Genomic DNA, 12,206 nt, shown 5'->3' on the forward strand with positions numbered 1-12,206 from the left:
TCTCTGATTCATCAATAAAATCATCTCACTTGATACTCCCATCAATGAAACCTAACTTATTCTTTGTCAAGAGGTTCAATTTCATGGCACGACTCCACAAGGAGTAGTTTTCAATTCCTGTGAGTTGCATTCCAATCTATGCAGGTACAGGTATATCAGATGTTGTAAGATTTAAAGGATGATTATGGTCGATCTTCGGCGCCATCATTCTTCTTCAAATCTGCAATGAAATGCCAAAAGAATTGTTCGCTTGAAGAGAGAAAACTATCTAAATCAATCGATTTGGCTTTGATACCATGTTAATTTGTGATCGAGAACTTCATGTGAGTTCCCGGACTAGCTAATTCATAGAGAAGAGAAAGAGAAATCAGAGTATTTAGGGAAGAGTAAAAATGAGAATGATTTTGTGTATGTACATTGTGAGCAGAAATGATCAAGTGCTGCTTATATACTAATTCCTATCTCTACTAACTATGGTTTAGTTCCACTAACTGCTTATGATTAGGATACAAAAATATCTATTATCTCTAATAAACTTTCTAACAAACTTGCCACATCAACAACTTTCTTTTAATTGAACATTACAGCTGGCAATTAATCAACTAGCAACTATTTGTTTATCATAATCATATTCCTCAATAAGAAGGACACTGGAAAACTCATAATCAAATGACCTACCTGAATCCACCAGTTTAACCCATTCCCTGCCCTTTGAATATTTTTCTTTCTATCTTTTTCTTCCTCTCTTTTCAAACAGAGAATTTAAAAGGTGATTTTTGTTGATTGGGTTTGGAGCCAGTACTCTCTATGTGGGGCATATTTAATGTTGGTGGAAATGGTTACAAATTTTCAAAGCTAGCTAGCATTCACTTCATTTTGTAATATTTTCATGAGGAAATTTCTGTTGTATTTTTTGTTTTTTCCTTCTACTGGTTAGGTTGTAGAACTTATCATGAGTGTTTTTGTCACGATCTGAATCGGGGCCCTAGCTATAACGAGCATTCCCTAACCGTGAAGGCCCAGGACGCCCCCTGTCTATCTGGTAATCATGCACAATATTCATATAATAAAAGATAATGCGGAAATAGAAATCTGATACGGAAACATGGTCAGTCTGAATGTGATCATAATATTGAAAACTGAAATTCAAAATATATCTGGATAATAATAATGTCTGACTCAGTTTGCGAAATCTCTACTATGAACTTTCAAAACTGTCTGAAAATTGGGACAAGGCCCCCAGTAGACCAAAACATGACTAAAGATAAATATCTGAAAGTAAATAGGCCTTTTGGAATATAGAAGGCTCACCCCTGCACAATCTGCTCTGCGATCTGAAATACCTACTATTTATCTGGACCCTTAGACTATGTCTCAAAACCTGGAAGGAGGGAGGGTCAACACAAATGTACTGGCACGCGAAGCAATCCAAAGTAAAGTATTTAAACATATATATAATAGATGAGAGCAATTTTCATCAACACATTATGAATAAATTTTCTGAAAACATATGGGCATCATTCGAAAATCATAAGACATTCTTGTCAAAATAATTTCTGATCTTTGTATTACTTCTGAGTTAGGTGACACTCCCCTACAAGTCTGATATTCCACGGGCTATATGGAATCCGCCATTGACTCAGCGGGGAAGCCCCCAACCCAAGTGTGCCGTAAGGGTTGGAGTGTCTGAGTCTGATACGCCACACGGTACTTAAGCCAGTGTATAATAATATACCCAGATCGGCAAATCACGGTTTTGAGCAATGAGTTGTCTGAACTCACGCCTTTTTCGGGGACCACCTAACATCTCTTTATGCCCAATTTTTAACCTTTTCTGAACATGTATCATTCTGAAATTTCTAAATCATGAAAGTCTAATAAAATCGGATTTCTGAACTAGTCTGTGTCTGTTATGGAATTTGTCTGAGTTGGTATCGTCATACCAAGACTTGCAAGTCCTATTTCTGAGCCATAATGCATTAAGCATGATCTTTCATAAAAGTGTAGCTTCAGATCACCCAAACATGTAGTTTTCATAAAAGATTTCACATTCCGAAACTCAAGTCAAATCCATGCAAAACTTTCATCAAACATATGGTGGTCATGTGCATTTTGGCAAAACTATGCATTCTTTCATTACATGCATATTCAACATTCCCAACCCTCTCTTTCGTGTTCAAAATCATATTCCAAACATAGAAAAAGTCAAAACATTTCATATCATGATTTTTCAAGATGTATTTCAAAACAATCTATATCACGTGAAACATGGGAAAATTTACATCAAGAGAGGGGTTTCATGTAAATCATGCTCTCAATTCATATTTCAAGACAAACACATATATACATATACATATAATTTTCAAATCACTTTGGGGGAAAGCCAAAAGGCCAAAACAATATCATTAAAGCTTCTAAAACATGAGTATGTACATGAATTCGAAAACTCCATTCTTAAAATATGATTTCTATGCCCATGAGATTTTAAGAAACCTCTGCGTACCTCTATTTAAGAAATTTAGGGATGATCCTTGAAGCCTACGATGTGGGGATTTCAAATCTCCAATTATCTTCCAAAACCCACGGTTGAATCTTGAGTTATTTGGGATTTTTGTTTGAAACCCTAAAGGGTGTTCTTGGGAGAAAATTTGAGAAAAGGATTATATTTTGATGAATTGGGGGATAAATCAGGTGTTATGGACGAAATTTGGGTGAGGTGAAATGACTAAAATGCCCCTAAGAAACAAACAAAGTCGAAACTGTCCCTCAGTTGACAAGCTGATAGGCTGAAGAAAAACGGGTATAACTCCTTACTCAGATGTTGGATTTAGATGAATCCATTTGCATTGGAAAGAAAACTCAAATAGCTTTCATTTGATAGGTAGAAGATCTCCCAGTTCATTATATTAAGAGAGTTATGATCATTTGAAGTTGACCCTGAAATGCTGAAAACTGGGCAATAGGTTATGCATTTTGCTACTGTTTTGAAATCCAAACGTAGCCTTATGCGTTCCAAAAAATTTCGAAACTTATCCGAGATGTACTATGAGCTTTTCCGATCGTAACGCAACTTTAAAATCTAAAAACGGATGTCGGGAAGGTTGAAAAGTTGTATCCTGAAGATTGCCAGCTAAAATGAGTCTAAGTCCTCATTACACTTAGAAAAATTTTCAAGTTGTTAAGTCTAAGAGCACTCTATTAAAGGCTAATCCATGCACGACTTTTACGGGATGTTACAGTTTTTGATTAATTTATGACCTTGCATGGGGTAATTATGAAACTTGCGCAGGGGCATTGACATTTCACATGAAAAGAAAAAGAGCAATTATGAAGGGTCTTGTGTACGCAGCCTAACCTGCATTTCTGCAAGAAGTTTCCACATCTTAAACCTGACATTCTTATCACATGGCAACAATTTTATCGGTTACTCTTAAGGCATCAAATCTCAGTAAATAAAATGAGAAATCATTGTTATAGTCTAAGGAGGCTGCTGAAAATAGTGTTGAAAGTCAACAGAATGGAAGATACTAAATGTGATGCCTTTCCACTGAGCAAATTACAATTACAGCTATCACTTTGAAATTCTGTATGCTCATTTGCTTTCTTCAACTACACACAACAAGAAGGTCATATTCCCAAAAAGGCACAACAGCAAAATTCCAATATTTATAGGCTAGGTTTAGAAAACAATGCTTGCAGAAAAGGGATTGTACTCTCCAATCTTTCTCTTCATGTATCTCCTCTTTTGTTCGCCTCAGTTTGCTTTATCGCAACCTCTATGGGACTACAACACCAGTCTTTTGAATTCTATTGCGGGGCTGGCCGGGCTTTCCTCTTTATGGATCAACAGGAGGTCTCTTAAGGTTAATTCCACTGACTTCAATGATTTGACACCCATACTTCATCGAGGAAATGCTGGATCACAATTTCTCTGTGGCTTCTGCTGCAATTACAATGCCACAGAATGCTTTCTTGGTGTCCTTTTGTATCCCAACAGATTCGACGGGCAGAACGAAATGATAAATGAGCCCCAATTAGTTTGGTCTGCTAACAGGAACCATCCAGTGAAAGCCAATGCAACCTTGAAACTAGGCCAAGATGGCAACTTGGTCTTGACAGACTCTAATGGCACTATTGTTTGGTCCACTGGTACAACTGGGAAATCAGTTTCTGGCCTAAACTTAACAGAAATGGGAAATCTTGTGCTCTTTGATAAGAGAAAGCGCACAATTTGGCAGTCTTTCGATCATCCTACAGATTCTTTGCTTCCAGGGCAGAGTTTGGTTTCTAGGAAGAAGCTCATAGCTAGCGCTTCAGCAACCAATCGGAGTCAAGGTTTGTTTTCTCTTAGTGTTCACAATGGAAGCTGGGCCATTTACACAGATACCGACCCACCTCAGTATTTCTATGCTTCAAATTTTGAAGATAGTGCTTATTTAAGTTTTGATGGTCGAACCCTTACTGTATTACAAGACCCTACAACATCGACAGCTCAATTCATGAAGCTTGGGCCTGATGGACATTTAAAGGTGTGCCAATGGTCTGTAATTTATTGGAATGAAGTTTCTGATATTTTGGCGCCATATGTAGGAAACTGTGGGTACCCAATGGTGTGTGGACGATACAGCATTTGTACAAACAACGGGCAGTGTACTTGTCCGCCAGAGGAAAACTTCTTCAGGCCATTTTCTGAGAGGAAACCATATCTTGGATGTTCACAGATGATTTCAATTAACTGCAACTCTTCGCAGTATCATAGTTTCATAGAGCTCAAGAATACTACATATTTTTCATTTAACGTTGATCATGAACTAATTTCGAGCATATTATGGCTTGAGGGGAAAAAGTTGGAAGATTGTAAAAGGGCCTGTCTGAGTGACTGTTCTTGCAAAGCTGCTGTTTTTGAATATGATTGGAATGGGAATCAAAGAGGGAGCTGTTTGTTACTAAATGAAGTCTTCTCTCTCATAGACAAAGAAGGAGGAGGAGGCCATAAAGTATTTCTTAAGATTCAAAATCCCTCAAAGGCGCACACTCAGTCACCAATCATATTGGGAGAAACGAAATCAAGACCTTTCAAAGTGATAATAGGATCTACTCTTGCAGCTTTCTTGGGGATAATTTTAAGCATATCTACTTGCTTTGTTATTTTCAAAAAGTGGACACATGAGTCCAGAAAGGCTGGTGATTTTCTGGATCTAGAACCAATCTTACCTGGAATCCTAACTCGATTCTCTTACAATGAGCTGAAAATAATTACAGATGATTTTAGTAGAAAGCTGGGGGAAGGAGGATTTGGCTCTGTATATGAAGGAACACTGAGGAATGGCACCAAAATAGCTGTGAAGCATCTGGATGGTCTAGGTCAAGTAAAGGAATCATTCTTAACAGAAGTAAAGACGGTTGGTGGCATTCACCATATCAATCTGGTGAAACTCATTGGATTTTGTGTCGAAAAGAGCCACAGGCTTCTAATCTATGAGTACATGGTAAATGGATCATTGGATAGGTGGATTACGCAGGGAAAGCAAGAAAATGGGCTTACATGGCAGACAAGGCAAAGGATAATATCAGATATTGCCAAAGGTTTAGCATATCTTCATGGCGATTGCAGTCATAAGATAATTCATTTGGACATCAAACCACAAAACATCCTCCTGGATCAATATTTCAATGCTAAGATATCAGATTTTGGGTTGTCGAAGCTAATTGAGAAAGACAAAAGCAAAGTTGTGACTAGAATGAGAGGAACTCGGGGTTATTTAGCCCCTGAATGGTTGAGCTCGGTAATCACTGAGAAAGTTGATGTGTATGCTTTTGGAATTGTGCTCATGGAAATTCTCTGTGGACGAAAGAATTTGGATTGGTCTCAAGATGACGAAGAAGATGTCCATTTTTTAAGTCTTTTTAGGATAAAAGCGGAACAAGAGAAGCTCATGGATATGGTTGACAAAAACAATGAGGATATGCAGCTCCATAGAGAAGCAGTGACAGAAATGATGCGCCTCGCTGCGTGGTGTCTACAGGGCGATTTTTCCAAGAGGCCTTCCATGTCATTGGTGGTTAAGGCACTAGAAGGTTTGGTGAAAGTTGAAACCAACTTGGATTATAATTTTACACACCTACCTGAGGTTGGGGCAGGTAACCAACAGAGGGAAGCCACTATCAGTTCAGTATCTCCTTCAATTTTATCGGGGCCAAGGTAGTTGTAAACAATATGCTTAAGATTGTCTTTGTAACATTTTATGGTTGGGTAATGTCAAATGTTGCAACATTTCCAATTCTAGCATAACTTCTTATTGTGTATGAGATTATAATTCATGAAATGTAATGTTCAGTAACTTCTATATTAGATTTTTAAGCTTTATGTTACGTACAAAAGCACTATTGAAGTCCTTGAGAATTCTTCTAATCTTTCACCATAGATATATTCTTTCAGGACGCAAGCATGAAAAATCAACCTATAAAAATAAACTGCAGAAAGGAATGAATGTGAATGACATACTATGCCTTCATGTACAGGTATTTATACAAGTGTGTATCTATCTTAGAATCTCCCATTTCATTAAATTTTTAACCTTTTACAATTACTTTCCTATTTCTCAGGAAAATATAACATAAAGCAACTGATCTTGCAAAGCAACTCAATTTCGATTTGGCGGACTGGCAATACAATGGGTGATTGCATAATGTATGTTGAATGAAGTTCTTTCTCTCATGAACAATGACGGGGATGTTATAAGACCACTTTATTTATCAAGGTGAAGAACGCTTCTAACTTACAAGCCTTTTTCTCATCAACAGATCAAATATAGTAACCAAAGAGCAAAAGAAAATTAGAAAAGGGAGGTTCCCAGAATGCTATTACAAAATAGCTAATAAAAAGAAAATACTACAAGTGTTTGCATGGATTATGTCCCTGGTCTATAATACCAGGGGAAGGAAATTGTATTTTCTGCCATTTCCTTCAATTTTCCTTTTTCTATTCTTTTCTTGTTTTCGACACGATGAAAAGATAATAGAAAGGTAAAGCTGGAATTTAACATCATCACCGTTGATAAACATAGAGAACTGATATATTCATTTATTACAAGAGCTTGTCAACACTCGTGGTAATTGAAATAAATAATTACGTGACTAGTTTTCAAATTTCAGTAAATAAAAATAAGAAGGCATATCTTAATGGTCAACGTCAACTGCTAAAACAGTGTTGAGAGTCAACAGAAGTAGCTAAATGAAACTGGTTTAGCAGAAGATTGACCTAGTTTTGCCTTTGGGGTTGAAAATTATTTAGTTGGAATTTAGGAATTGTTCTTTAGTGGAAGACAGCCATAATGTGGAGAAAGGTGCCAAAATACCACTATTAAAAAGTCTTATTTTAGCCATGTAATTTAGTGAGGACGTTCCTCACTAATCGCGATTTAGCGAGGACACCCTCACTAATCAAGATTTAGTGAGGGCAGCCATTACTATAAGGTGTCTTGCTAATTTAAGCCTTGCTAATTATTAGTGAGAGAGACCCTCGCAAAATAGTAAAGGACTTCGACAATAAGCTATCGCCATATTGGTCTCACAATTTTTCAAAAAAAAAAAATGTAGTGAGGAACACCCCTTGCTATATTAAAAATATATATAATATTAATTTATAATTTAGTGAGGGATGTCCCTTGTTATATTAAAAATATATAATATTAACTTATAATTTACTGAGGGACATCCCTTGCTATATTAAAAATATATATAATATTAATTTATAATTTAGTGAGGGACGATCCTTGATACGTAAAAATTAATAAAAAATATAAATTTAAATATATTGAGGGATGTCCCTCGCTAAGTTCAATAAAAAATTAATTTGATATTTAAATATTTTGTGGGATATCCCTTCCAAAGTCTCTTAAGAAAATTGAAGGAAAGATGTCTTTTAAGTCTTGAATAAAGGATTGGTGACATTGACCAACTTAAAGGGTCAAACATCATTAGGAAACTTGATTAAGTTAATTGCGGAATTGATTAATACTTTCAAAACTTTCTAATTTTTTCAAAAATACAAATCAACCCAACCCACACCCCTCTTCAATCTAAATCAACCACTCTCTCTCCAGCTTCTCTCAACTCTCTCCTAACCAACAGTTCTGTAAAATTTCTCCTTTCAACCTCCGGCAACAAATAGTCGGGCGAGTTTCTTTTTGACTTTCAACCATCAATCGACGTGAAGAATTCTCTGGCGACAACAACTTCAAGTTCTTCGTTGTCCCATTTCTTTTTTCACAGGTAAAAAATTATGAAGAAACAGAGGAACTTGAGCCAACTACTCTTCTAGTACTGAAATGTGGACTGAATAAAATCCTAATTTCTAGCATTTCTTCTTGTTGTTGTCGTACTGTTGATTCAAATTTGTTGATGATTTTTGGTCACAGTTAATATTCTTAGTGTGTGTGTGCGATGTGTTGGTGTTGCTGGGTTGATTTGTTGTTTGTCTTGGTAAAAATGATATTGCAATAGATGAAACATCTGATGTAACAGATAAAATAGATGATGCAACAGATAAAAATCTGATGTAACATATGAAAATATGATGTAACAGATGAAAATTTGATGCAATAGGTGAACAATCTAACAGATCATTCATCTGTTACGACAGACGGCTCTTCTGTTTAGAAGAAATCTAAACAATATTGATCCAACAGATAACTGATTAGTGATCTATTTCAACGGTTTACTCTTCATTTTGCAACAGATTAGGACTGTTTTATTCTTTCCAACGGTTTACTCATCCATTGCAATAGGTCGGTTATATGTTGCAACAAATAACATACCTAGTGCAACAGATTAGTGATCCATTTTTATTCTTTCCAATGGTTTACTCATCCGTTGCAATAGGTCGGTTATATGTTGCAACAGATAAAATACCTGGTGCAACAAATTAGAGATCTATTTTTATGATTTCCAACGGATTACTCATCCATTGCAATGGGTCAGTTATATGTTGCATCAGATAAAATATCAGGTGCAACAGATTAGTGCTGTTTTTATGGTTCCCACGAATTACTCATCCATTGCAACAGGTCGGTTATATGTTACAACAGATAACATACCTGGCGCACCAGATTAGTTGTCTGTTGGAACTGTTACATTACTGTTATGCATTAATCAATTATAATCTATGTTATGTTCCTGTTAATTTAAGATAACATGGCTCCCAAAAGAAAAGAAATCGAATCAAGTCCAATTAAAGGAACAAGTGTAGCAACTTAGCTACATCCACCACTCTATGAGCTTTCTTTTCAAGCGTTATCTCAATCAGGAGCAGAAGATAATGAACACAGGGAGGAGGAATCTTTCAAAATAGATGATCCAAATGCTAATAGCCCTTCCGCCAAAGAGTTGGTAAAAACCTTCAGCATTGATCGTTATCCTGTGAGAATACAGTGCGATGGTGCCACAAATTTAACGGGTGATCTTGTGGGTAAGTCAGCCATGGGAAAATCTTTCGATGCCTTCAGAAAAATACTTTGAGAACAAAAATTGGATTCTTATTTCAGGGAAAGCTGCTTTGGGAAATATCTTGATTTACCGGAGGACAACAATGCTCGTTTCCAGATGAAAATGGTATATGATCTTCTCAAGCGCAGGTTTATGTATGAAAACAAAGATAAGATGGATGAGGTGTGGATAAATTACTGTGGCATGCCTGTTTGTTTTGGTTGGAAGGAGTTTGCCATATTTACCGAACTAAAATGTTATCCTCTTTCTCCTTCTCAAGTTATACCTACTTTGACCCAAAAAAAGTACCCCGAACACCCAAAAAGGAAAAGTCAAGTCGAGTGATCGTGATGACCTGGTGTCCATTGTTGGTCCAAGCTTCAAAAACAAAAAACTGACAGAAGCGTTGAAAGGTAAAGGACTTTCAAAGAAGCACAAGAAATCATTATGCTTGGTTTGGTTTGAACATAATGTTCTTTGAGCGATAGATGTTTAACAACAACATAAGCCTTGGTTTAATAAATCTCTCCGAGAATCTTGAGGCATTTAACAACTATCCTTGGGGTTATGAAAGCTTCAAAATTACTGTTGAATATTTGTTGACTCCGTTAATGCCAAAAACAGTCAACTTATATGGTTTTCCATAGGCCTTCATGGTAAATATTTCTTTTATCATGATATGATTCATCATATTTTTATTCAATAATGCTTTTGATTTATTGGCATTATGTTATTGCTTGGGCATTTGAAGTTATTCCTTATTTGAGACAACAAGTGAACTACCAGGAAGAAGTTTTCTATCCAATAATTCTGAGATGGTTGTCGGCCAAAACCGATAAAAATGTAAAATTTCTTGATCTTTTCAATCCCCCCAAGGAAGCAGTAAGTCTAATTCTAATCAAGTTTTTGTTTTAATTAATGATTAAATGATTTCATCATCATTCTTAATATATGTACCAATTTATTTTAGATTGTCCATCCATGGCTTATTCTGACCAATCGAGAGTTGAAGATGCCATTTTTTCTTACTTTACAATCTGTGCAAATTTTATCGGATCCTAAGGTCGTGGATGGAATAAAATTGAAATTGTTTGGAGCAATAGCCACCATAAGAAAAATAATTTTGGAGGGTAGGGCTAATGATGCTCCTCTTAAAGTTTTTAAATCAACAAACCATTATGATTATGATCATAATGGTTGTACAGATTTTTCTCCAGATTTTTCCACATCTTGCGAATGTTCTTCATACAAATGTCAAGACTGCAAGGCAAAAAACGATGGAGTGATTAATGCTATTAATGCACTAACTGCTTCTGTAAAGAAAATGACATCTAAGAGAGGTGTCATTCCATCAAAGACGATTTCATATCCAGACACTCTACTAGAGATCAAGGCAGCTAAGAGGATAAGGAAAAACACTTCCAAGGCATCATCAATCATAAAAAAAAGTAAGATTGCAACGCCTCTGTCTTTATCTTACATCGATGTTCAGTGTACAAGGGCCACAGAAGAGCAACATAAGCTAAAGAAGGTGAATGTACATCATCTGTTCTAAAAAACAGACAGGCACATATCTGCTTCAACAGATGATACATCTGCTAAAAATTATCAAACAGATATATACATCTGTTGCAACTGTTGTCTAACCTATTGTATTAGATTTGTTATCTATTTCAATAGATGAGTCTTATATTGCAACAGATGGGTCATCTGTTCAAAATTATTGTACTGCTCTGATTTACTTGTTCTAATTTATCCCAACAGATAATCCATCTGATGCAACATAAGACACATCTATTGCAACAGATGGAAAATCTGTTGTATATCTCTACTTAGCATTGATAATTTTGGCTTTCCAGGTGGATGTCACAGCTACTACCGAAGAGCATAATATCACAGTTGATAATCCATCAAATGCTTCCAAAGATGAAGAAAAAGTAGAGCCTGTCAGTTTGGGAGAACGGAAGAATTACCCGTTTGAAGGGTTAAACATCTCAGACGAGGCTTTAAAAAAACCACGGTTGATCAACGACTATTCAGAATGGATTGCCAATGGGATGTTAAAGCATCATGCCCGCAGGTACATAAATTAATTTTATGGATATTGGTTTATACAATTCTTGTTGGAAGAACCTGACATTAACACATATAAATCATTATGTAGAAAATAAAATGACGAGCGTTACAAAGTGAACGAATCGAGTCTTGGTTTTGATATGTTCGACTTTGTTGTTGCACATTCCAGAATAAAAAAATTGGTTCTATTTGATGTCACCGCCCCAAACTTGTTGGAATGACGAGGTTTAAATGCCATACATATTACTATTAATCAATACTTTATTTAATTATATCTGCGTATTAATTTTTTCATCACTAATTTGAAATGTTTGATAATATGTGCAACACATCGATGTCATTTTTTACTACCTACGAAAGAAAGTCAGTTGCAAACACAAGAATAATACAGATACACAAGAGGCAATTATTTGTACAAAGTTTACATCAATAATGCCTACGATAGATATTGTCAACAGCAGCCGGAAGTTTCCCAAAATGAGGAATGCTTAATCCGCATCATCAAAGGTTTTAGCATTCTGGCTGGTTTACCTTGGCATTTGGTCGATGAAGTTTACATCCCAATCAATTGTGGTGATAAATTTCATTGGGTGTTGGCTGTCGTCGTTCTAAAAGAGAGGCGCATCGGATTTTGTGACTCGATG

The 12,206-nt window shown here is 36.0% G+C and overlaps 1 protein-coding gene across 2 annotated transcripts; it reads left to right on the top strand.

Annotated features, from left to right (window-relative positions):
* The first annotated feature begins 3,541 nt into the window (after nucleotides 1-3,541).
* On the top strand, nucleotides 3,542-11,564 carry LOC107878501 (G-type lectin S-receptor-like serine/threonine-protein kinase SD2-5). 2 transcript variants are annotated; one of them, XR_007057858.1, is made up of 4 exons: nucleotides 3,542-6,202; nucleotides 6,426-6,522; nucleotides 6,607-6,761; nucleotides 11,346-11,564. XR_007057858.1 is itself a non-coding variant. In XM_016725519.2 (3 exons), the coding sequence occupies exons 1-3, from the start codon at nucleotides 3,690-3,692 to the stop codon at nucleotides 6,619-6,621; spliced, it is 2,625 nt and encodes an 874-aa protein (XP_016581005.2). In that variant the 5' UTR covers nucleotides 3,542-3,689; the 3' UTR covers nucleotides 6,622-7,577. The 2 variants fall into 2 exon arrangements, 1 of the variants encoding a protein (XP_016581005.2); XM_016725519.2 differs by lacking the exon at nucleotides 11,346-11,564 and having other exon boundaries at nucleotides 6,607-7,577.
* Nucleotides 11,565-12,206: the final 642 nt, after the last annotated feature.

This window comes from Capsicum annuum, chromosome 7 (assembly GCF_002878395.1).
Source record: "Capsicum annuum cultivar UCD-10X-F1 chromosome 7, UCD10Xv1.1, whole genome shotgun sequence".
Taxonomy (NCBI): Eukaryota; Viridiplantae; Streptophyta; class Magnoliopsida; order Solanales; family Solanaceae; genus Capsicum; species Capsicum annuum.

Excerpts from the sequence above, each read along its gene's own strand:
- LOC107878501 (XM_016725519.2), top strand. The coding sequence starts at position 3,690 with ATGCTTGCAGAAAAGGGATTGTACTCTCCAATCTTTCTCTTCATGTAT. Across the intron at positions 6,203-6,425 it reads TCAATTTTATCGGGGCCAAG|ATATATTCTTTCAGGACGCA; the intron begins GTAGTTGTAAAC and ends CTTTCACCATAG.